Source organism: Neophocaena asiaeorientalis, unplaced genomic scaffold (assembly GCF_003031525.2).
Source record: "Neophocaena asiaeorientalis asiaeorientalis breed wild unplaced genomic scaffold, Neophocaena_asiaeorientalis_V1.1 scaffold43, whole genome shotgun sequence".
NCBI classification, from domain to species: Eukaryota; Metazoa; Chordata; class Mammalia; order Artiodactyla; family Phocoenidae; genus Neophocaena; species Neophocaena asiaeorientalis.
The window spans coordinates 206,955-223,815 of NW_020173674.1; the positions used below are offsets into that span (position 1 = coordinate 206,955).

Here is a 16,861-nt window from a genome sequence, read left to right on the forward strand (position 1 = left end):
TGGCTTGGGGGCCTAGAGGATCGGGGTGGGGAGAAGCAGGTGCTTGGAGAGAGAGGAGGTGTTGGGTGCCTGGGAAGCAGGGGATAGATGTCCAGGGAGGGGCATTTGGTCTGGAGGAAAGAAGTCAGGACGTGAATCCAGGGAGATGACCTCAGAGCCTAGGAGAGACAGCTGGGAGGATCCTCTCAGCCTCTCCAAATTCTGCCCACCCTTTAAGGCTGGTTTCTATTCTGCATCTGGGGGACATAGTCACATGTAACCTTCAAACACTTCAAGAGGGGAGAACTGTCATTTTCCCGTATTACAGACATGGAAACTGACTCACAGACCCTTGCCCCCTGGGCCCTCCACCCTGGGACCACTCCTGGGAGCCTTGCTGCCTGTCTGGACCGGCATGTGGGCGGGCAGGGGTCCTCCGGGCCCCACTCTGGGCCAGCCTCTTACCTGGTGGTGGCTGGGATGGAAGTTGGCCTGGCCAGCTCCCCTCTGGGGGCGGTAGCCTCGGGCTCCATGAGAAGTCTGCGGTACCGGTCAAAGACCCGGTTGTCAGCTCGGATCCCAAAGAACACCTTCGCCTGGTCCTCCCTCGCCTGAGGGTGGGGGGCAGCATGGGACCCTCTACTCCACATTGAGACCCTCCCCTTCATCCAAAGCCAATGGCCTATCCCCTCCTATCCTTCTCCTGCACGAGTCCTCAGCCCACCTCCCCAGACACCTCCCCGGGATCCGCCCAGTCCCCCGTGACCCCTGCGCCCAGGCGAGGCCCTCAGCCCGCCCACCCTGTAGCAGAAGCCCTTCCTCTCGAGCTCTTCCAGGAACTGCTGCTGCTGCTGGACCTGCCTGGGGTTTCTCTGGGTGCAGTGATCAGCCACAAGGACATAGTCCCATGGCTCGGAGGCCTCAGTCTAGAAGAAGGAGGTGTGGGGACTGGGGACCAGGGCGGGCCAGGTGCGGGCCATGGGGCAGTAGGTGGGACCAAGCCCAGGAGAGACTCAAGCAGAGACTCACCTCAGTGGTATTGATGTCCATCTGCAGGGGGCTGTCCCCTTCGGTCCCCACCAGGATCCGGAGGCTCTCTTCTCCCTGGGGGTGAAGAGCAGACGGAGGATGGGGCTCATTGCAGCAGACAAGCACCTCCTGGGCTGGGTGCTCTGGTAGCAAAGGGGTAGTTCCAGGTGGGGCTAAGTGCATGCAATGAGGCTACAGCACAAGTGGCCAGCAGAGGTTGGTTTGGAAATCTATACAAAGAGCTCCCAGAATTCATAAGAAAAGGCAGACAGCCCAGTTTAAAGTGGGCCAGAGATGCAAATGCACACTTCACAAAAGAGGGGCACTCAGAAGCTGAAACCATGGAGCCAGGGAACCATCTGGCAAACGCAGGCCAGGTGACCAAGGAGGCACCACCTTCCACCATTTGGTAGCCAATATTTTACGGCCAGACAGCTCTAAAAACACAGGTGTGGGAGTTCCCTGGCTGTCTAGTGTTTAGGATGCAGTGCTTTCACAGCCGTGGCCCAGGTTCAATCCCTGGTAGGGGAACTGAGATCCCCAATGCTGCTTGGTGCGCCCCCCCCCAAAAAAAAAAGCCTGGGTGGGACTTCCCTGGTGGTCCAGTGGCTAAGCCTCCGCGCTCCCAGTGCAGGGGGCCCATGTCCGATCCCTGCTCCGGGAACTAGATCCCACATGCATGCCACAACTAAATCCCACATGCCACGATGAAGATCCCATCTGCTGCAGCTAAGACCCAGAGCAGCCAAAATAAATAATAAATAAATAAATATTAAAAAAAAAAAAAGCCCGGGTGATCTATAACAATATTGAATGTAATATAATATTGTAAATCACCTGAAACTACTATAATGTTGTAAATCAACTATACGTCAAAAAAAAAAAAAGCCCGGTGACTCAGCAGAACCCCCGTGCATTGCTGTGGCTCACACATTGGTGCTGGAACTTGGGAAACTAAGTTGACCGTCCCAGACACTACGCCCCGGGCCAGCCACCTTTGGAGACAGACGAGAGTGCTCACAGCAGCACATTTCATGTCAGAATTGTGGAAATAACCCAAATTCCCGTCGGTAGGCAGATGGGTGAAAACACTGTGCTATGACCACACACAACAGGAACATGAGGGCCGCCACTGCACACAGGGCGTTGGGGACCAGTGTGACACGGTACTGAGTTTCCTAGAAGTAAGTCCAGTGAGAACTGTGCAGGAGCGACTGCTGCAGGCACGTCCTGGACAGACGGACGGACACTAAAACCAGCGGGCAGAACCTTAAGGGGGAAGCAGATGGTGCCGAGCCCCTGAGTCTCCCCGATTCTTTGTTAAATGTTGCGGCAGCATCAACAAACCTCACACATCCTTCTACGCTCCTGCCTCCGGAGGATGGTGCAGACTCCTCCCTCTCGAGGGTGGGCTGGACTCGGTGACTAATGAAGGAAGCGTGAAAGGGGAAAAGAGTCACCCTACAAAGGAGAAACCTGGCAGATGCCCCCCACCCAGGTGATGAAGGTCAAGGTCACGGTGATGTAATTGAGATGTCGGGGACCTCCTGACAGCATGTGATGTGATAGTACGTGATCCCCACCCTAAAGCCCCTAGTCCCATCTCAGCAGAAGACGTCAGAGGCACTTTCACCTGAGCCCGAGTGAGCGGACCCCAGAGTCAGGCGGCCAAGGACAAGGCGGGACGGAGGGACCATCACAGACAGGAGGGGCCGTGGAGACGTGGCGATGATGCCGTGGGGGGTCCCGCACGAGCCGGGAACAGGAGAGGACACGCGTGGAAAAGCCGGTGACGTGAGTCAAGGCGGCCGTGTCGGGCTCTTCGCTTTGACCAGCGCAACTCCCAGTGAGCAAACAGCAGGCTCTGACTTGCCCGCCTTAGGGGCTAAGTGTCATGTTGGACAAACTCGTAAGTGAAACGGATCCTCACGTGCTTGGCTTCAGATCCAAGATGAGGGCTCGCCCACCTCTCCCCAGGCCCGGGACCTCCTGCAGGAGGACCCTTTGAGGGTCCCTGGTGGACAGTCCCACAGAGGCTGAAAGGAGAGACTCCCTCACGTGAGCAGCGGCCTGAGGCTGAAGAACAGGAAGACGGGACCCCAGGGCGGGGAGGGACGGCACAGGGAAGCCACCCTGGCAGGAGGCAGCAGGAGGGAGCCTGGGGAAGACTGCCTGTGAGGGACCTGCCAAGACGACAGCGGGAGGCCGGCCCTCAGGCGGCCCCAGAAATGAGCTGCTGGACTTGGTGCAGCTCTGGGGTCCCAGACACCCCTCCCGCCCCAGAGACATCACACAGCTTTGGGACATTACCCAGAGCCTCTTGGAAAAGGGGAACTCAACCTTCCCTGGAGGATGGTGTGTGATCTGGACCAGAGGTGTCCTACGGGCACTGACCCCCACGATTGATTCGGGCCACTGGACGGGGAGACACCCCCCACCGAGGGCAAAGGTACATGCACCCCTCAGGGTTGCCCTGGTCACCCCTGGGCAATGGGCGAGCAGTCACAGGAGCGGCCAGGTCTGAGTGCCCCCTGCCCAGCCCTGGTCTAGCCACCCCACACCCCACAGCCGCAAAGGGACCAGGTCCTGAGCATCAGCTTCCTGTACACTCTGGGCTCCCCAGCCCCATCCCCAGGCCACCTGCCACATGCAAGGCCCCTCTCTGGGCCGTGGTCACAGACACAGCCTCCAGCATCAGGCTGTCCATCTGTCCACCTGTCCTCCAGGGAAAGAGGCCTTCACAGATGGGAACCAGGTCCACCTGAAGTCACCCCCACCTCCAGCCAACCAGACTGCTTGGTGCACCCGAAGCGATGTGTCTGGGGCCCCTGCGTCCCTGTCTATCAGACCCCACCCCCAGGAAGCCATGTGTGCCCATCAGGCTCCCAATCCCCAGGGCTCCTGCAGGGTTCCTACAGGGGCTACCCTGGCACTCTTGGCCTCGGGGATCCCAGCGCTGCCATGTGCAGACCCCCAGCAAGTCCCTGCACTTGGACGGGGGGCAGGCTCTGGGCACCCGGCTCTCTGTTGTCCTCCCTTCGGCCTTCCAGCCCCCACCCCTGCAGGCCATGCACCCAGGGCTTGGTACAGACTGGAGTCCCAACGGCCTCACCCGCTGGCTCTGCAAGAGGAAACTTCTTACGATGCTGCAGCTCCCGGGAGACCTTCCCAGCCTTGGGAGCCAGAGCCGGGCGAGTCCTGCCCCTGTCTGTCCCTTCCCAGGCCAGCCTCCAGGTCACCGGAGGGGCGAATGCGACTGCCACCCAGCTCCCAGCAGTCCTGGCCCTGCGGGCTACGGGGAGCACCCGTGTGACATCACCCCAGCTGCATGTGGCACACGTGGGCCTCCGTCACTCTCCACGGCCCGTCTCACACCAAGGGTCACACCACAGCCCTGCCGGCACTCCGCACCCTCCTGCCCCACTGCCCAGCGTGAACAGGGAGAGGCCCGCCCTGGCTCGTCCGGCCTCTGACCCCACCCCCCCAGTGGATGCCCCACCTGCTGGCTCTGCTTCCTCATCTTCCCTTCCCAGCCCCCTTCCCCTGGCCGTACCCCCTCGCATGTGGGATCTTAGTTCCCCAACCAGGGATCGAACCTGCACCCCCTGCAGTGGAAGCGAGGAGTCCTATAGCCACTGGACCACCGGGGAAGCCCCTGCTTCCTCCTCTGACTCATCTTCCGAGTCCTGTCATTTGCCTACCCACTCCCTTCTGCCATCCCTCTGTCTCATGTGTCCGGTCATCCACCCCCAGACACAGCTTGCTCTGTGTGCAGCCCTCACGGGGAGTGCGTAGTGTAAGTGGACACGGCCCGGAGAGCAGGTGCCTACTTGGCAGGGGAGCTTGCCCTTGTGGTGTGGACAGGCCCTGAGGGGCAGCGGGCAACTGGTGTCCAGGGGCTCGGTGCTACCTCCCAGGGACTCAGTACTCAGCACTTCAGCTCTGCAGAAGCATAAAGGGCAAGAAGGGAGCTGCCGGGAGGTGAGACTGGGGGTTAGCAGAAGCCAGATCAGAGGGCCTCTCAGCAGCTGTGGAGCCTGGACTTCAGCTGGGGGCAGCAGGGAGCCGTGGAAGGGACTGGAGCAGGGGAAGGGTGTGCTCAGGTCCAGCTGGGGCCACAGAGTTCTCTGCTGTGTGCATCAGTCTTTCTCCAAGGGTTGATTCTCTTGCCTCAGTCAAACCAGGGGCATCCTCCCCAGCCACCCTTGCCAGCCCCGCCTCCCTTCCACTCCAGCACAGGGCTGGCATGGGAGGAAGGGGCAGCCAGGGGAGCTCGGGGTCAGGCCAGCGTATGCCCACATGCCAGCCTTAGCAGCCGGGGCTCCAGAGCTGGCTCTGGAAGGGCAGGGGCAGAGTGAGAGGCCGCCTGCTTGGGCCCACACCTGGGAGCGCCCTGAGGGGGCTGAGTGGGAGGCCGCTTTCCTTCTCCACTTCAGCACGGGTCCCCGCCAGCTGCCCAAGGGCTGGCCCCGCCCCGGAGACCGACCTCATCCCTGGGGAGGGAAGGAAGGAAGTCTTTCCAGGATGTTCCCGCCTACCTCCCCAGGGCCCCCACGGCCTCCTGCTCTGCCCCCAGAATCAGAATCCAGTAGCCCTCGACGGGCTCCCACCCCTGCCTAGGCAGAACCCCCAGGGAGCCAAGGGCCCAGCTGGCCACCCTGGGACTCCCCATCCCCAGGTCAGCCCACCCTAGAGACCACAGCCCCTCCCCTCAGGGCAGAGCGGCAGGTCTGGGGTCTTCCTCCTGGCTCAGGGCCCAGGGGTGGATATGCCTTCCCGCACACTCTGTGTGAGTGTGAGAGCCGGGCCGGAGGGACCCAAGAACCCCGGCTCGGGGCCCAGGGGGTGGACTTGCCCTCCCCGCGTAAGCCCTTCACTCTCGAAGGGCCGCCGTCCTCTGTCCCGCCCCAATCCCAGCCCGGCCAGCCTCCCCGCGGCGGGGGCTGGGCAGAACCCCACCCGCGGCCGCCCCAGGCACCCTCCAGGTGAGGGGGCAGGGCCGGCCGGAGGGGCCTCGGCTCGGACCCCGTCCGGGTGGGCGTGGCTCGGAGCGGACTCACCCGCACGCTGGTGGCGGTGCTGGGCGCCGCGCTCGGAGGGCTCGGAGGGACCGGCGGTCCCAGCGCCGGTGGGAACCCGAGTGTGGCTGCGAAGCCGCCCGGCGCTCCTTCCCGACTTCCGTGCGCGACTCTCCCCTCCCTCCTCAGGCCCCTGTGCCGCCCGGCGCCGTCGGGGAGGAGCTAGTGGCCCGCGGGCCAGAAGGCACACCCTCCCCCCAGTCCCCCGGACCTGGGGCACCTTCCTGGGGACGCCGCCGTCGCGCCCGCCCCCGCCCCGAGGCCCGAGGCCTCACCTGCAGAGGGGAGTGTCCCCTCCGCTACGGGGTTAGACTGGCATCCGGTAGGCGGAGGGGAGCCCTCGCCGATGACCGCAGCTCCCTGCTCGCCTTCACTCTCCCTGACCCCAGGACGCACCTTCCCCAGGCCCTTCCAGAGCACCCAACCTCTGACCCTTTCAAGTCTAGTGTTGATTCCCTTAGAGTAGAAACTGGGGCCCAGAGGACTGAAGATGAGACAAACCCCAGCAAGAAACAATCAGCTCCCTGAGCCCCTGCTCTGTGGACGCCAGCTGGGGGAGGAGGAGCCCTTGGGGTCCTGAGGACAGGTGGCTGGCTGGGCTGGGTGAGGAATGAAGGACTGAGAAGGCAGTTCTACCACATCCTGTGGTCCAGCGGGCAGCAGCTGGAGGAGGCTCTGGGCCACCTGAGAGGGACTGCCCTGCAGGATAGGGAGGTGGGGTATCCAGGCTCTGACAGCTGCTGGGAAGCTGAGGACACAGGGCAGGAGCCAGGAGAGAAGGCAGGTGGAGACACTGAGCAGTATGGGGGCAGCTGGAGGAGAGCAGGGGGCACCCATAGTGTCACAGGGGGCACCCACGATGTCACGATACAGCATTGTGCAGCCCAGGCAAACCTGCAGTGTAGACCCATGGTTGACATGTTTGCTCTAGGTTACCCCAGGGGTAACACGGCCCCACCCACATTTCTGTTTGCGGGACCCCATGGCAGGCTGTGACAGCAGCGGGGACTGAACTACGAAGTGGCAAAGACAAGAGAGTGAACTGGCAGCACAGAACCTGTGCAACTCTGATGGAGCAAATCTGGACAAAAATGCATTGAGGTTGGTGTGATGGAAACCCCAAACAGTAGCAGCTTAAACAAGCCTGTTTACTTCTCTCTCCCATAAATGACATCTGGAGGCGGTCCTACCAGACGCCTGGTTATTAACTTGTTGCTCTGTCACCGAAAGCGCGTGTACCCATCGCATAGTTCAAAGTGGCTGCTCAAGCTCCAGGCGTCACATCCACATTCCAGACAGCAGGAAGAGCAAAGGATGAAGGAGGGGTATTCCATCCTGCATGTGGTTAGTCACCTGGCCAGTCACCTGGCCACACCTTACTGCAAGGAAGCACGGGAAGTATGATCATTTTTCCTAAGGGAGAAGGTAGATGGACCCTGGGGGCACCCAGCAGCCTCTGCCACAGGTGAGAGGGCCTCAAACGCTGTGTTAGAGCTCAGGAAACAGAGTCAGCAAGAGATTTTGAGCATCAGTAATCCAAACTCAAGATCCCCATTACCAGCCATCTCCTGGACTCTCCATCTCCCCCCAGTCTCCAGCTCAACCTGCTCAGGACAGTCTGCATTTACACTTTCATTCTGTGAAAAGAGTCCACTAGTTCTCTCCAAGTGTCTACACAGCTGCTCCCTTTTTCAATGTCTTTATTTGGCATTCCCAATTTTAATGCCACAGAAACACTGCTTCTTCTCTTTCCCACCTTCCAAGGGTCTGAGGGAACCTAAATTATATCCAGCAGCCTCGCTGCCCAAGAGCCTCTTGCACCTTGGCCCCTTGGGCGAAGGCAGCGTAGCATCTCCAGCCCGGGGGCGGAGCGGCGCGGGAAGAGGAGCCCTGGCCTCGCCCCACAGTGGAAACTCCCCTACTCTCAGTGAAGGATGGAAAGGGCAGGTCTCATCTAGTCCTATCTGGAGAGGAAATGGGTGCGGCCCTTTCGGAAAGCAGTCCAGCAATAAGAATCTAAAGCCTTAAAAATTGTTCATACTTTGGTCCATTAATTAACTTTTTCTAAACTATCCTAAGAAAAACTCCAAAATATTGAAAATATGTATTACTATGTGCTTTGAGGCAAAAACTATAAACCACCTGGATTATCAATAATAGGGAAATGTCTGAGCCAACACGGTATAGTCATATGCTGGTTAAGTAGCCGTTAAAAATGATGCTTTCAGAGTTTATGACAGCACAGGAAAATGCTTATGTTATACTGTTAAGTGAAGAAAACATAGATTGTAGACATATATACATTTCTTTATCTCAACTAAGTTAAAATGCATTAAAATACCGGGAGAGTAGTTTTTGTATTTGATATTCATATTTGCGTGCGGATGGTGGAATTGCGCTTTTCTTCCTACAGTTTGCTTTCTTTGACACACAGCACTTTTATAAACTCTGCATTATTAAATGCACTTTGTTGTCATATTAAAGTCTATTATCAGGAACTTTGTTCAGGCTCAGCCTCACTCTCTGCCTTGGTTTTGAGTACATCTCGTGAAGAAGCTGCACCCCTTCAGGCAGTGTGGCCTGGCCACCCCGGCTGTCCGCAGGCTGACCCTGCCCTGTTTTGGGCGGAGAACTCCAGTCGAGGTGCACATGGGCCTCCGGCTCCTCCCCTGTGAATCCTGCTGCCAAAGTGCAGCAGGACGCAGGCCCCCCATTCCCGCCGTCTCTAGGGCGCCTCCCCCAGGAAGATGTCAGAATGACAAGTCTACCAAGAGTGCCCCAGGCTCATCCTCACCGGGGGAATCTGTCCTCCCAACCCCAGTGGCCTGGATGTGGCCGAAGACCCTCTGGGGTCTTTCTGAGGCTGCTCCTCGGAGGCGGCACAGGCAGGGCGGCTGAGGTTGGGGTCTCCCGAGTCCTCTCCAGGCTGGTCCCAGGCACCCCACCCCCCTCTGGCTTCTTTGGCTGACGGAGCCTCTCTTGGGCCATAGACCTCGCTGGCCTCAGGCCCCTGCAGGAGAGACCCCTCCCCCAGGTTGGGCCTCTGCTCCTCCGGTCTGCGGGAAGCTGGCCCGTGCCCGTCACACCAGGATGGCATTGGGGTGGGGACCCAGGCCCCTGATGTCCTCACCCCAGGAACACTTCTGTCTCCCTGCTGCTCCCCACCAATGCCTCTGGGCCTTAAATTTCAGCACTTCCTGTTTTCTTTCTTGTTTTTAAATAGTGAATGCCATTTATTTATTCATTTATTCATTTATTTTTATTTGGTTGCACCAGGTCTTAGTCGCGGCAGGCATGCTCCTTAGTTGAGGCTCACGGGCTCCTTAGTTGCGGCATGCATGTGGGATCTAGTTCCCTGACCAGGGATCCAACCCGGGCCCCCTGCATTGGGAGCGTGGAGTCTTAACCACTGCGCCACCAGGAAAGTGCCCTGTTTTCTTTCTCAGGGAGCAGAGAGCCGTTCTTGGCTGAGTTTACAGCCCTGTTGTCCCAAATCCTTCCATCAACCCTGAGAAAACTCCCAGGCGGCAGGTGTGCGAGTGGCGGGCAGAGTTCTATGGAACCCTTCACCTTTGCAGGTTTTCCACTCCAGTGGAAAAGGATAGCCATGGTTCTTTTACAAATTCGCAACTTTTTCTCTGCCTTCCTTGCAAGAATGTTTTTGGAAAGCATTTCTGCCAATATTTTCACCATTTACCACCATAAATGTGTCCTGCAGGCCTAAGGAAACCTTGGAATCTGAGACCAGGCCACTCCCATGTAACCTTTGACCTGGTTCTTTGAGGTGTGGCCTCAGGACACCAGCAATCCCTGAGCAAGGCCAGAATCGGCCGCCGTCAAAGACCCTGAATTGCTCCAGTGCGCTGGGGCTTCCCACAGTCACCGCCCTGGCTGAGGAAGGTCACTGGCCTCTGCACCCTCCCCACATGGGGTCCCAGGGGCAGCCCCACAGGTTCTCAGAACCGCAGCGGGCCATGTCCTCAAAGCTGTTCTGCTAACTCCTCACACCTGTGTCAACCTTAAAACGAAATAACCAGTTATTTCACTAGCAAAATGAGTTTATTTGGGAATGGCAGAGGAACTGCTGTTCAGGAAACACAGACTATGGCCAACCACAGGCAAGACTGGAGAACAAAGGAGAGGAGCTGTTACTTTATTGGGAGGGGCTGCTTTGAACCAGAAGTCCATGGAGAAAAGCTCAGGGTGGTGATGGGTTCTCGTGCTCTGAGTGGTGGTAGCTTCTCTCTGGCTGGCTATTGCTGGGCAAGGAGAGAAACTTCCTTCCTCTGCTGGGTAGTAAAGCAAGCTTCTTCCTGCCCAGGAATGTAAAGTAAGGTACGTGTGTGTGAGAGCTCCCCCTTCAGGGTTTCCCGACTCCTTTTTTTTTTTTCTGCCGTACGCGGGCCTCTCACTGTTGTGGCCTCTCCCGTTGCGGAGCACAGGCTCTGGACGCGCAGGCTCAGCGGCCATGGCTCACGGGCCCAGCCGCTCCGCGGCATGTGGGATCTTCCCGGACCAGGGCACGAACCCGTGTCCCCTGCACCGGCAGGTGGACTCTTAACCACTGCGCCACCAGGGAAGTCCCCCGACTCCATTTTAAATGAGGTTTCCCTTTGTTAATTTTCACACCTGCCACCTGGCCACCTGGGCCACAAAGTGTGGTGGGCCTTGCAGATGCCCTGCCCCTCTCCCTCTGGCCTGTCTCCAAGTCTCGCAGTGGGAGGGGTGAGGGGGCTGCAAGGTGTCCAGGGTGAAGCATCATGGTTAGGTCAGGGACTAGGCGGAGGTGAGACCCAGACGTCAGGCCCCAGGAGCAAAGCTGCAGGTGCAGGGGTCTCTGCAGAGTGCAGGGCTTCAGGGGAGAGGCACCAGGGGAAGAACAGGCTGGGCCAGTGGGTTACCAACCTTTCTGTGCCTCAGTTTCTCCTCTTTAAGCCAGAGATAAAAATAGAACCTGGGGGTGTAAAGATCACAACAGGTACCATTTGTGAAGCTGTTGGGAACTCTCTGCATTTAGAGTGAACAGTTCAGTAGTTTCTAGTATACTTATAGATACATGCAACCATCACCACAGTCAATTTTAGAATATTTTCATGTCCCTGAAAAGGAGCCCAGTACCCTTGAGCAGTCACTCCACATTCCCTTCCCAGCCTGTGGTGACCACTATTCTGTGTCCATGATTTGCCTATTCTGGCCTATTGACATCTCATATAAGTGGACCATACAGTATATAGTCTTCTTTTTTTTAATTTATTTATTTGTTTGTTTATTTTTGGTTGCGTTGGGTCTTTGTTGCTGCGTGCGGGCTTTCTCTGGTTGTGGCGAGCGGGGGGCTACTTACTCTTCATTGCAGTGCGTGGGCTTCTCATTGCGGTGGCTTCTCTTGTTGCAGAGCACAGGCTGTAGAGCACAGGCTCAGTAGTTGTGGTACACGGGCTTTGTTGCTCCACGGCATGTGGGATCTTCCCGGAGCAGGGCTCGAACCTGTGTCTCCTGCATTGGCAGGCAGATTCTTAGCCCCTGCACCACCAGGGAAGCCCAGTATATAGTCTTTTGTGGCTGACTTCTTTCACTTAGCACAAAGTTTTCAAGCGTAATGTACAACCCATGTTGTAGCATGTGTCAAAACTTCATTCCTTTTTAACAGTTGAATAATTTTCCATTGTATGGATATACCACATTTTTTTGCTTGCATTCCTCAGTTGGTGGACATTAAGTTGCTTCCCCTTTGGTTATTATGAATTATGCTGCTATGAACATTGTGGAACTAATTAAAGAAACCAGCTAAAGCTGGAGTGGGGACAGGCCTGTAGGGGAAGCTCTCATGCCCTCGATGCATCGTCAATGACCCCCAAACAGTAAGAAATGTCCCCCTACACCTCTGACAGGAAGGCATCTCTATTAACTACCTAGCAGAAAGAAGAAAACTTCTCTCTGCTTCACTCTGATTGCAGCCAATCAGAGACTGCAGTGGCCCAACCTATGGGAAGCCTCCTTACTTTGGACCCCCAGCTCCTCCAGTGGACTCTATCAAAGCCCCTTCCAATCCCCCTTTTCCCTATAAAAGCAAGTTCCCTCTCCTTGTTCTCTGGATTTGCCTGTGGTCCACCATGGTTCACGTATCTCAAATTGCAATTTCTCTGCTATTCCTGAGTAAACTCACTTTTGCTAGTAAGATAACTAGGTATTTATATTATTGAAGTGGACACATGTGGTGTCAGTAGTGGGGTCTGGAGGCAAACCCCAAGGGATGAAATTGACTGAGGCATCGCACCAAGCCCTTTGTGCTTACTGCTTCTGTGAGTCGCCACCAGCTTTTGGTTTGGTGAGTCTCCTCTCGGATTCTGAGCCCTGCTCTTTTTGCGTTTTGAGCTCTCCAACTTTATTCAGGACAGAGGCTTTGTCCTTTCAGCGGTGTGGTTTCATCCTTGGTGAGTACTCAGCTGTTTTCTGGAGTGCATGGTAGCAAGGTTCTCTTTTGGGGACTGAGCTAATTGGGATCTAAGAGTTTTGTTTTATTCCCTTCGGAATCTGGGTTAGGACTCTAGCAACTTTCTTGGGTTTTCAGGAGGACTTAGGGAAATGGGATCCTGGCCATCTAAATGCTCTGAGGGCAGCTCTCCTTTGGGGACTCCAGCTGGTTTCATGTTTAAAATCTAGGGACCGCCCTACATGACTATTTTTTAACTAAGTGGGCCAAAGTAATCCAGAATTACAATGGCCATTATGGGAAACTTTTGATCTCCCCAAACTCGTTTTCCTTAAGATTAAATTGGAGGACTGCAGTTCTAAAATTAAAACGAATGGTATATTTATTTTCATTGGTAATGCAAACAGAAAAAGAACCCCCCCACTACACCTCCGAAAGGAAGGCATCTCTACGGACCACCCAGCCGGAGGAAGGAAACTTCTCTCCGCCCACGGCAGCCCAGCCAATCAGAGACTGTAGTGGCCCAGCCCATGGGAAGCCTCCTTACTTTGGACCCCCAGCTCCTCCAATGGGCTCTGGATATCACAGCCCCTCCCAGCTCCCTTTTTTCCCTATAATAGCGCGTTCCCCCTCCTTGTTCTCTGGATTTGCCAGTGGTCCACCGTGGTTCAGAGCTACTGAGCTGCGATTCCTCTGCTATTCCTGAATAAGCCTGCCTTTGCTGGTGAAATAACTGGCTATTTTATTATTAAAGGTGACAATATCCACGTACAGTTCTGCATGGACATATGTTTTCATTTCTTGAGTATATACGAATTGCTGGGTCACATGGTAACTAATTCTCTGTTTCACCCTTTGAGCAGCTGCCGGACTTTTTTTTTTTTAACTTATTTATTTTTTATTTTTGGCTGCGTTGGGTCTTCGTTGCTGCGCGCAGGCTTTCTCTAGGAGCGGCAAGTGGTGGCTACTCTTCATTGCGGTGAGCAGGATTCTCCTTGTGGTGGCTTCTCGTTGCGGAGCACATGCTCTAGGCGTGCGGGCTTCAGTAGTTTAGAGCGCAGCCTCAGTAGTTGTGGCCCATGGGCTTAGTTGCTCTGCGGCATGTGGGATCTTCCCAGACCAGGGCTTGAACCCGTGTCCCCTGCATTGGCAGGCGGATTCTTGACCACTGTGCCACCAGGCAAGTCCTGCCGGACTTTTTCAAATGGGTCAGAGCTAAATGTTTTTGCAGGGGGCTCTGTCTACATTAATAATTTGAGTCAACCAAGATCAGCATGTCTACTACTTTCTTAAGAACTACTCTCCGGCCATGAAGAGGACTCTACAGGCTGGAGTCTGGAGCTCCCAATGGAGAATGGGGAGAACACGCCTGGGCCCAGGGTGTTGAGAAGGGGGGAGTGCTGGTGGCGCGCCGGCGGGGCAGGCTGCCTGGGGAGGAGGGTCTGGGCGGAGCTCGGGGAAGACCGCGGGGGAGGAGGGTCTGGGGCAGCCCGGGCGCCCCAGCAGTATGGGGAGACCTCGCTCTTCCCGCAACTTTGCCGCGCTGGTTACCTAGCAACCAGGCGGCATCCCTCCCAGCAAGCAGTGCCTCTAACGCACGACATTGGGGACTACGAATCCCAGCATGCCTCGCGCCCAGGCGCTCGGACTACAGGTCCCACAATGCACCGCCCGCCCTTTTCTTGCCGCCCCCCGCCTCTGCTCTCCGGAGACCCTGCGGAGCGAGCGCCGCGACCCCTTCCCGGCGCTCTTCGCGCGGTCTCGCGGTGACTCTGGTGCGTGGGGTCAAGGCGCGGGGCAGAGCTGCTGGGGTCGGGGCGTCATGCGGAGGGGTGAACCAGTACCCTTCATTCAGAGGTCTCGCTGCGACTCAGGACGTGGGATCAAGGTGCGGGAGGGGGCGGCTGGGCCCGAGTGCCAGGCGGAGGGGCGAGTGCAAGGTGGCGGAGGGGCCGCGGCAGGGGTCCCCTGTGCCCGTGGGCAAGGCCTCGCTGGAGGAGCCGCTGGACGGCGCGGCCGCGGGCCGAGCGAGCGCGCCGGCCGCTGGCCGCCGCAGCACCGAGTCAGAGGTCTACGACGACGGCACCAACACCTTCTTCTGGTGAGGGACGGTGGTTCGCTTCAGTGCCGGCTGGGGTCGCGAGGGGCGTGGCCACGTCGTGCGGGTTGGGGGTGCACGCAGGACCCCGGGACCGGCCCCTTGCTGCTGCAGCCCCGACCCGGCCTCCCCGGTGGTCCAGCCCCTCATCTGCTCCCTGCCCCCTATCCTGGGAGGACTTGGCTCCGAAGTCACCTCAGAAAGGCTTTTCCTGCCCTCCCTGTCCGCAGTCCCCCTCTGCCCTCCGTCGTGATCCCTTTCGCTGACGGTGCTGATGCCGTGTGAAATGATCGTCTCCTCCCCCGGCACGTGGCGGTAATATCGACACCTTACTCCGCGCCAGGAGCTGAGCGAACGAGTGTAGAGGAAGGGTCTTCCTCTCTTTAGTGGCTCCTCGCCAGGCCAGCCCTTTGACCCGTGTGCAGCTCGGTCCCGGCCAAGCCTCGGGATCAGGCTGCCCTCTAGTCTACCTTCGCGGGGGTCAGGGAGGGAGGGGCCGCCAGGAGCAGAGTTGGAAGAGTTCATGATGTTGCTTTAGGCCGAGTTGGGCACTTCTGCGTTTGAGGGTCCAGGAAAGCAGTCTTGGACCAACAGGTCCCAGGTGTGGCTCGTGCACCTGATGGCTCAGTGACCTTGGGCTACCCTTCGCCAGTCTGAGCTTCTCTTTCCTTGCTTCTTAGAGGCACAAACCCCATACGCTAGAAAGTGTGCTTCTTGAGAGGAGGGCTGTGGCCGTTCTATGCTGTTCAGTTCACGGCCACCTAAAGTTGTATCCCGTGGTAGGCCCTGGGGACATTTGTGGCTTTGGTGCCAAGAGAGCTCATGGGAGAGACAGACGTGTAGGCAGCAAGGATGCCATGTGGAAGCAGCTCCTCAGAGAGGGAGCCTGGGACCGCAGAGAAAATGAGATCAGGAAAGGAGGAGAGCCTGACGGAGCCACTGGACAGTCGGCGAGGTGCCACACAGCTGGAAACCTCAGGGGAGGTGCACGTGGGGCCACTGGTGTCTTGCTTGTATCTGACTCGGGAGAGACAGGGGAGCGGATGTGGTGGGGGAGGCATCCCTGCATCTAACGAGGTCGGGATCTTCCCTGTGGGTGTGGGCAGCTGCTGCTGGGGGTGGCCACCCAGCCCTGCTCTGGGAAGATACTGTGCTCCAGTGGCCTGGAGCCAGGGGGAGGGGGAGAGGGGTGGGGTGCCCTCCTCGGCAGGGGTGTGGCCCCAGAGCTAGAGACATTCTGTGAGTGGACCAGGCGTCTCCTGCTCTGGGAACAGGGCCCCTTCAGACTTCAGGGCAGAGGGCGCCGTCCTCCGACAGCCCGGCTGGTGACCACAAGAGGGAGACTGAGGTTCTGGAGTGGTGCCCAGGCTTGCTTTCCTTTCCCGTTCATTCAGTGCATATTTTGGGGGTGCCAGTTGCTGTTCTAGGGGATACAACAGAGAACTAAACAAGAAACTTAGGTTCTGGCACAAGACTGGAGCCTCAGAAGGCTCCGCATGTTGGCCAAGGGGGTGCTGAGCGGTGCTCACAGAAGCCAGAGGGTAACGAGGGCACGTGCGGGTTTCTTTAGAAGCACAGAGCAGCGGCCCGCGGGTCCCTGCCCATGGGGACACAGAAAGGCCTGCCGTAGCTGCGCTCACTTGTGGGGAGGCCTGATGGAGCCAGGAGGGCGTGCCGCGGGGCTGCCAGTTCCGGGTACCGGCCTCCTGGGCGGGTGTCTGCAGCCTCTGCACCGCAGGTGTGTGGGCTGCTGGCGTGTGTGGTTGTTGCTGCGTCCCGGGCCTCTGCCCTCACCTGTGCAGGGGAAGAAGCTTCACGTTTCCTCAAGGCAGGTAACCAGATGCTCACCTGGCGAGAATGACTTATTTTTACTTGTAGGGCCCAGCCACTTACCTTTTTCTGAGTCTCTCATCATTGACTTGCTGTGCTGGGATTTTAAAAACTCTTTATTTTGAGTTTTAGGGAATTTTATTAATGGATGTTACCAAAAAATTAACCTAAAGACTAAAAAGTATGTATTTGTGGAAACGACTGTATGTTCCAAAATTACTTGAAAGAACTCTTGCATGTTCAAAACCTTGTTTTTACAGTTTTCGTTTCCAAAGGAGCTCGGGCTTCTTGGGGGCCATGTATGAGGATTGTGAGTTTCTTTGTCATTACTTGTCAGCCACAGAGTATGGAATTAGGATTCAGTTGTGGAGCCCAAGGCTGGGCTGCCCCAAACTGGACCTTGGGGAAGGGGCAAGA

At 57.3% G+C, this 16,861-nt stretch overlaps 2 protein-coding genes across 2 annotated transcripts in view; one reads left to right on the forward strand and one right to left on the reverse strand.

Annotated features, from left to right (window-relative positions):
- Positions 1 to 2,837, reverse strand: part of ANO9 (anoctamin 9) — a 16,409-nt gene extending 13,572 nt beyond the window's left edge. The window contains 5 exon segments of the mRNA XM_024748793.1: positions 445 to 590; positions 780 to 905; positions 1,009 to 1,083; positions 2,356 to 2,433; positions 2,642 to 2,837. Of these exon segments, the coding sequence (XP_024604561.1) occupies positions 445 to 590; positions 780 to 905; positions 1,009 to 1,083; positions 2,356 to 2,364 (356 nt within the window). The 5' untranslated portion in view covers positions 2,365 to 2,433; positions 2,642 to 2,837.
- An 11,303-nt stretch (positions 2,838 to 14,140) lies between these two features.
- Positions 14,141 to 16,861, forward strand: part of PTDSS2 (phosphatidylserine synthase 2) — a 28,059-nt gene continuing 25,338 nt past the window's right edge. The window contains exons 1-2 of the mRNA XM_024748923.1: positions 14,141 to 14,291; positions 14,374 to 14,617. Coding sequence (XP_024604691.1) covers positions 14,141 to 14,291; positions 14,374 to 14,617 — 395 coding nt within the window. The remainder of the gene's footprint in view (positions 14,292 to 14,373; positions 14,618 to 16,861) is intronic.